Raw genomic sequence first — 7426 nt, forward strand, 5'->3', positions numbered from 1 at the left:
CAGCGTACACCGCCACACCCAGCTGTGCCCGTGCAGCAGGCCTCAGTCCTGCTCGCTCCTAATTAGCCGCTACTTCTGCATGAATGCGGCATCATCAAGGCCGCCGCATGCGTACATACATTTCGTTGACGCGAGAGCATGTTTGTACTTGCCCCCTTACACACGCTTAAGGAGCCCTAGTGCGGCCTGGCAGTATGTAGATGCAACCTGGAGAACCCCAAGCAACCAGACGCTTTCTCCAGCCCAATACAATATTCTGGCTCCTATTAAAGGGAAAGAAACCCGATTGCAGCTGGTTGTATCATCCATCCAGCTCCCTGCATGTCTGTTGGACCATGACCATCTTGCAGTTCCACAGCCGCAAACTCAAATGGTATGCATGGACTCCCAGCCGGTGGCTGAGCCTGCATGCCACGCAAGGTGATGATGGCAGCACAGCTAAGGCTTGGTACGTACCTGTATGCATGGCATGGGGATCGTGGGTGGAGGATACACCTGCCGGTGCAGGATTACACATGGCTCCCTGACTGGGTATGCAAGATCCAAGATACCGTCCTGGCTAGTAGTCTGGATCATAAAGAGTAATGTGCTGTGCAACGCCCCGCATAACAGCCCCGCACGGCAGGCCTTGTGCCTGTGCTTGATGATATTGGATTCCCCCCAACAGCCAACTGGAGTTGCACACCTGCACCCAGTTCCAAGCATGTGATCTCATTCCAGCATTGCAGGCACTTGGACGAGCGGCCAACCTGTCGCAGTGCACCGCAGCAAGAGGACTGCGCCCAGGGCCTGATGACATCACCCAGTTTCGATCTGGGGACCTCCTGTGTGTGAGACAGATGTGATTCCACTACACCATGATGTCGAAGCTAGGCACAGCACGCCCCAGCATCCGCTCTCCGGCGCTATAGGCTTACACAACATCACGCACACCCACTTACACCCACTTACACACACAGGCACAGGCACAGGCGTCATGTTTCACGCACAGCGTACACCGCCACACCCAGCTGTGCCCGTGCAGCAGGCCTCAGTCCTGCTCGCTCCTAATTAGCCGCTACTTCTGCATGAATGCGGCATCATCAAGGCCGCCGCATGCGTACATACATTTCGTTGACGCGAGAGCATGTTTGTACTTGCCCCCTTACACACGCTCTAAGGAGCCCTAGTGCGGCCTGGCAGTATGTAGATGCAACCTGGAGAACCCCAAGCAACCAGACGCTTTCTCCAGCCCAATACAATATTCTGGCTCCTATTAAAGGGAAAGAAACCCGATTGCAGCTGGTTGTATCATCCATCCAGCTCCCTGCATGTCTGTTGGACCATGACCATCTTGCAGTTCCACAGCCGCAAACTCAAACGGTATGCATGGACTCCCAGCCGGTGGCTGAGCCTGCATGCCACGCAAGGTGATGATGGCAGCACAGCTAAGGCTTGGTACGTACCTGTATGCATGGCATGGGGATCGTGGGTGGAGGATACACCTGCCGGTGCAGGATTACACATGGCTCCCTGACTGGGTATGCAAGATCCAAGATACCGTCCTGGCTAGTAGTCTGGATCATAAAGAGTAATGTGCTGTGCAAAGCCCCGCATAACAGCCCCGCACGGCATGCCTTGTGCCTGTGCTTGATGATATTGGATTCCCCCCAACAGCCAACTGGAGTTGCACACCTGCACCCAGTTCCAAGCATGTGATCTCATTCCAGCATTGCAGGCACCTGGACGAGCGGCCAACCTGTCGCAGTGCACCGCAGCAAGAGGACTGCGCCCAGGGCCTGATGACATCACCCAGTTTTGATCTGGGGACCTCCTGTGTGTGAGACAGATGTGATTCCACTACACCATGATGTCATAGCTAGGCACAGCACGCCCCAGCATCCGCTCTCCGGCGCCCTAGCCTTACACAACATCACGCACACCCACTTACACCCACTTACACACACAGGCACAGGCACAGGCGTCATGTTTCACGCACAGCGTACACCGCCACACCCAGCTGTGCCCGTGCAGTAGGCCTCAGCCCTGCTCGCTCCTAATTAGCCGCTACTTCTGCATGAATGCGGCATCATCAAGGCTGCCGCATGCGTACATACATTTCGTTGACGCGAGAGCATGTTTGCACTTGCCCCCTTACACACGCTCCTTATGTAAGGAGCCCTAGTGCGGCCTGGCAGTATGTAGATGCAATCTGGAGAACCCCAAGCAACCAGACGCTTTCTCCAGCCCAATACAATATTCTGGCTCCTATTAAAGGGAAAGAAACCCGATTGCAGCTGGTTGTATCATCCATCCAGCTCCCTGCATGTCTGTTGGACCATGACCATCTTGCAGTTCCACAGCCGCAAACTCAAACGGTATGCATGGACTCCCAGCCGGTGGCTGAGCCTGCATGCCACGCAAGGTGATGATGGCAGCACAGCTAAGGCTTGGTACGTACCTGTATGCATGGCATGGGGATCGTGGGTGGAGGATACACCTGCCGGTGCAGGATTACACATGGCTCCCTGACTGGGTATGCAAGATCCAAGATACCGTCCTGGCTAGTAGTCTGGATCATAAAGAGTAATGTGCTGTGCAAAGCCCCGCATAACAGCCCCGCACGGCATGCCTTGTGCCTGTGCTTGATGATATTGGATTCCCCCCAACAGCCAACTGGAGTTGCACACCTGCACCCAGTTCCAAGCATGTGATCTCATTCCAGCATTGCAGGCACCTGGACGAGCGGCCAACCTGTCGCAGTGCACCGCAGCAAGAGGACTGCGCCCAGGGCCTGATGACATCACCCAGTTTTGATCTGGGGACCTCCTGTGTGTGAGACAGATGTGATTCCACTACACCATGATGTCATAGCTAGGCACAGCACGCCCCAGCATCCGCTCTCCGGCGCCCTAGCCTTACACAACATCACGCACACCCACTTACACCCACTTACACACACAGGCACAGGCACAGGCGTCATGTTTCACGCACAGCGTACACCGCCACACCCAGCTGTGCCCGTGCAGTAGGCCTCAGCCCTGCTCGCTCCTAATTAGCCGCTACTTCTGCATGAATGCGGCATCATCAAGGCTGCCGCATGCGTACATACATTTCGTTGACGCGAGAGCATGTTTGCACTTGCCCCCTTACACACGCTTAAGGAGCCCTAGTGCGGCCTGGCAGTATGTAGATGCAACCTGGAGAACCCCAAGCAACCAGACGCTTTCTCCAGCCCAATACAATATTCTGGCTCCTATTAAAGGGAAAGAAACCCGATTGCAGCTGGTTGTATCATCCATCCAGCTCCCTGCATGTCTGTTGGACCATGACCATCTTGCAGTTCCACAGCCGCAAACTCAAATGGTATGCATGGACTCCCAGCCGGTGGCTGAGCCTGCATGCCACGCAAGGTGATGATGGCAGCACAGCTAAGGCTTGGTACGTACCTGTATGCATGGCATGGGGATCGTGGGTGGAGGATACACCTGCCGGTGCAGGATTACACATGGCTCCCTGACTGGGTATGCAAGATCCAAGATACCGTCCTGGCTAGTAGTCTGGATCATAAAGAGTAATGTGCTGTGCAAAGCCCCACATAACAGCCCCGCACGGCAGGCCTTGTGCCTGTGCTTGATGATATTGGATTCCCCCCAACAGCCAATTGGAGTTGCACACCTGCACCCAGTTCCAAGCATGTGATCTCATTCCAGCATTGCAGGCACCTGGACGAGCGGCCAACCTGTCGCAGTGCACCGCAGCAAGAGGACTGCGCCCAGGGCCTGTTGACATCACCCAGTTTCGATCTGGGGACCTCCTGTGTGTGAGACAGATGTGATTCCACTACACCATGATGTCGAAGCTAGGCACAGCACGCCCCAGCATCCGCTCTCCGGCGCCCTAGCCTTACACAACATCACGCACACCCACTTACACCCACTTACACACACAGACACAGGCACAGGCGTCATGTTTCACGCACAGCGTACACCGCCACACCCAGCTGTGCCCGTGCAGCAGGCCTCAGTCCTGCTCGCTCCTAATTAGCCGCTACTTCTGCATGAATGCAGCATCATCAAGGCCGCCGCATGCGTACATACATTTCGTTGACGCGAGAGCATGTTTGCACTTGCCCCCTTACACACGCTCCTTATGTAAGGAGCCCTAGTGCGGCCTGGCAGTATGTAGATGCAACCTGGAGAACCCGAAGCAACCAGACGCTTTCTCCAGCCCAATACAATATTCTGGCTCCTATTAAAGGGAAAGAAACCCGATTGCAGCTGGTTGTATCATCCATCCAGCTCCCTGCATGTCTGTTGGACCATGACCATCTTGCAGTTCCACAGCCGCAAACTCAAACGGTATGCATGGACTCCCAGCCGGTGGCTGAGCCTGCATGCCACGCAAGGTGATGATGGCAGCACAGCTAAGGCTTGGTACGTACCTGTATGCATGGCATGGGGATCGTGGGTGGAGGATACACCTGCCGGTGCAGGATTACACATGGCTCCCTGACTGGGTATGCAAGATCCAAGATACCGTCCTGGCTAGTAGTCTGGATCATAAAGAGTAATGTGCTGTGCAAAGCCCCGCATAACAGCCCCGCACGGCAGGCCTTGTGCCTGTGCTTGATGATATTGGATTCCCCCCAACAGCCAACTGGAGTTGCACACCTGCACCCAGTTCCAAGCATGTGATCTCATTCCAGCATTGCAGGCACCTGGACGAGCGGCCAACCTGTCGCAGTGCACCGCAGCAAGAGGACTTCGCCCAGGGCCTGATGACATCACCCAGTTTCGATCTGGGGACCTCCTGTGTGTGAGACAGATGTGATTCCACTACACCATGATGTCGAAGCTAGGCACAGCACGCCCCAGCATCCGCTCTCCGGCGCCCTAGCCTTACACAACATCACGCACACCCACTTACACCCACTTACACACACAGACACAGGCACAGGCGTCATGTTTCACGCACAGCGTACACCGCCACACCCAGCTGTGCCCGTGCAGCAGGCCTCAGTCCTGCTCGCTCCTAATTAGCCGCTACTTCTGCATGAATGCAGCATCATCAAGGCCACCGCATGCATACATACATTTCGTTGACACGAGAGCATGTTTGCACTTGCCCCCTTACACACGCTCCTTATGTAAGGAGCCCTAGTGCGGCCTGGCAGTATGTAGATGCAATCTGGAGAACCCCAAGCAACCAGACGCTTTCTCCAGCCCAATACAATATTCTGGCTCCTATTAATGCCGTACGTGTCAGGTCTGTACGTCGGGTAAGGTTGAGGATGAATATCATGTGCTTATGGAGTGTGAGGCGTATACTGAGTTGCGTAATAGGTTTCTGATTAACGTTGAAGATACTGATATGCGCAAGGTATTTCTTAATACCAATCCGAGGAAAATCGCTACTTTCCTTACTGAGGTTTTTGATGAGCGTCAACAGCGTGCTCTGGAGCCTCACGGCTCGTGAGGGCACCCGCCGCGTCGGCGGCGGAAATACTGTAAACACACTCACACACACACACACACATTAAAGGGAAAGAAACCCGATTGCAGCTGGTTGTATCATCCATCCAGCTCCCTGCATGTCTGTTGGACCATGACCATCTTGCAGTTCCACAGCCGCAAACTCAAACGGTATGCATGGACTCCCAGCCGGTGGCTGAGCCTGCATGCCACGCAAGGTGATGATGGCAGCACAGCTAAGGCTTGGTATGTACCTGTATGCATGGCATGGGGATCGTGGGTGGAGGATACACCTGCCGGTGCAGGATTACACATGGCTCCCTGACTGGGTATGCAAGATCCAAGATACCGTCCTGGCTAGTAGTCTGGATCATAAAGAGTAATGTGCTGTGCAAAGCCCCGCATAACAGCCCCGCACGGCAGGCCTTGTGCCTGTGCTTGATGATATTGGATTCCCCCCAACAGCCAACTGGAGTTGCACACCTGCACCCAGTTCCAAGCATGTGAGCTCATTCCAGCATTGCAGGCACCTGGACGAGCGGCCAACCTGTCGCATGCACGATGTGTTCCACGTCTCCAAACTGAGAGCCTACAAGGCTGTCAGCAACACGCTGCCCCCACCTGCCATCTCTGCAGCTGAGGGCGAACCCCTACTTGTGGTACATGGACGAAATCCACGCCCACCGGCAGTCTCACAGCAGATGCCGCATCATCATGGAGTATCTCGTATGGTGGCACAAACTGTTTCCCGAGTATGACTCCTGGGAATCCACAAAGGACTGCAACCAAGGTTGCCCCGATGCAGTTCGTGCATGCCTGCGTGCTTAAGGCACGCCACTGCTATACACGTCTATCCCACTCATGGGGCCTCGATGTTGGGTTTACAGTCAGGAAATGTAACACTGCTAAGGCAGAAGCCCAACGGTCATCTCTACCAACGGTAAGCCTGTGAATATTAATAACTCTTACTACCAACCGGTATTTGTCAATACCACAACTATCGGACTCTGAAATCTTACTGTACTTCTGTGTTACTTCACTGGGCATGTACCGGTTATGGACGGGCTTTGTGTAGCAAGCTACATTTACCTTTTAGAATATTAAAGCTTAATCACATTAACGGTAAGTTACTGAAATTACGAACCGTACTCATTAACTGTACGAACTTACTTTTGTCATGCTGACACAACGTAGTGTACGACATTCGCACTACAGTAAGACTCCAGCAATTGAGATGGAGGCAGGTGGGCCGCATTTAAGCCACCCTCGTGAAGTGCTTCGGCAAGAAACTTTCATATCATTAATAAATAATATGATTCATTATATTAGTGTTCGGAGTTCGAGACTCTGCTGTCACCATTCCCTAAGGCACTGATTGGGTGGGTAACCCATGGGTTACCCATCGGTTACCCACCTTCAACCCCCCGTAGCCCATATAAATAAAATGTACATGTTGAACCTACAGTATCCCGGTAGCTCGGGAAGCATCGTTCGCCAATATGAATTAAAGGCCTCTAACGCTACAGGAAAATTTTAGTAGAAGATTTAGAACTATGTATGTATTCAGTTCTAGCGTTTGTTCCCGCTTTGAGGGCATGAAACTCCCGTGCCGTATTATTGTCCCTAATAAGATTATTCATTCGCATTCATACAGTTCGAAGTGGATTGGGGAACGCAATTTAGCTTGAAATCCATTGTGTCTCTGGCTAGTTCTGAAAAGAAATCAATCGTGGATTGACAAGTTTCCCTTTCCCTTCTTCGCCGGTCAATCGCAGACACCTCCGCGCCAGGCTCTGCCAGCTGCAGGCTTGTGGCAAACGGCCGCTGAGGGGCGACTGGACAGCCGGCGGGCCGGGACGGGGTTGGTTCGGTCGAGTCTTTTAGCCCAGTAGTGTGGCCTTGAGAGCTCAGAAGGGATAGTGCTTGGTGTAGGGGGAAACTAGTCAGCTTAACCTGCAGGGATTTCCCGGGTC

The 7426-nt window shown here is 53.7% G+C and overlaps 1 protein-coding gene across 1 annotated transcript in view; it reads right to left on the reverse strand.

Annotated features, from left to right (window-relative positions):
• Positions 1-6888, reverse strand: part of VOLCADRAFT_98569 (uncharacterized protein) — a gene marked incomplete at both ends in the record, with an annotated part of 9877 nt that extends 2989 nt beyond the window's left edge. Inside the window, 11 exons of the mRNA XM_002957474.1 lie at positions 457-495; positions 686-824; positions 1446-1484; positions 1739-1813; positions 2441-2479; positions 2734-2808; positions 3429-3467; positions 3722-3796; positions 4424-4462; positions 4717-4791; positions 6868-6888. Coding sequence (XP_002957520.1) covers positions 457-495; positions 686-824; positions 1446-1484; positions 1739-1813; positions 2441-2479; positions 2734-2808; positions 3429-3467; positions 3722-3796; positions 4424-4462; positions 4717-4791; positions 6868-6888 — 655 coding nt within the window. The remainder of the gene's footprint in view (positions 1-456; positions 496-685; positions 825-1445; positions 1485-1738; positions 1814-2440; positions 2480-2733; positions 2809-3428; positions 3468-3721; positions 3797-4423; positions 4463-4716; positions 4792-6867) is intronic.
• Between the last annotated feature and the right edge of the window lie 538 nt (positions 6889-7426).

This window comes from Volvox carteri, assembly GCF_000143455.1.
Source record: "Volvox carteri f. nagariensis unplaced genomic scaffold VOLCAscaffold_74, whole genome shotgun sequence".
NCBI classification, from domain to species: domain Eukaryota; kingdom Viridiplantae; phylum Chlorophyta; class Chlorophyceae; order Chlamydomonadales; family Volvocaceae; genus Volvox; species Volvox carteri.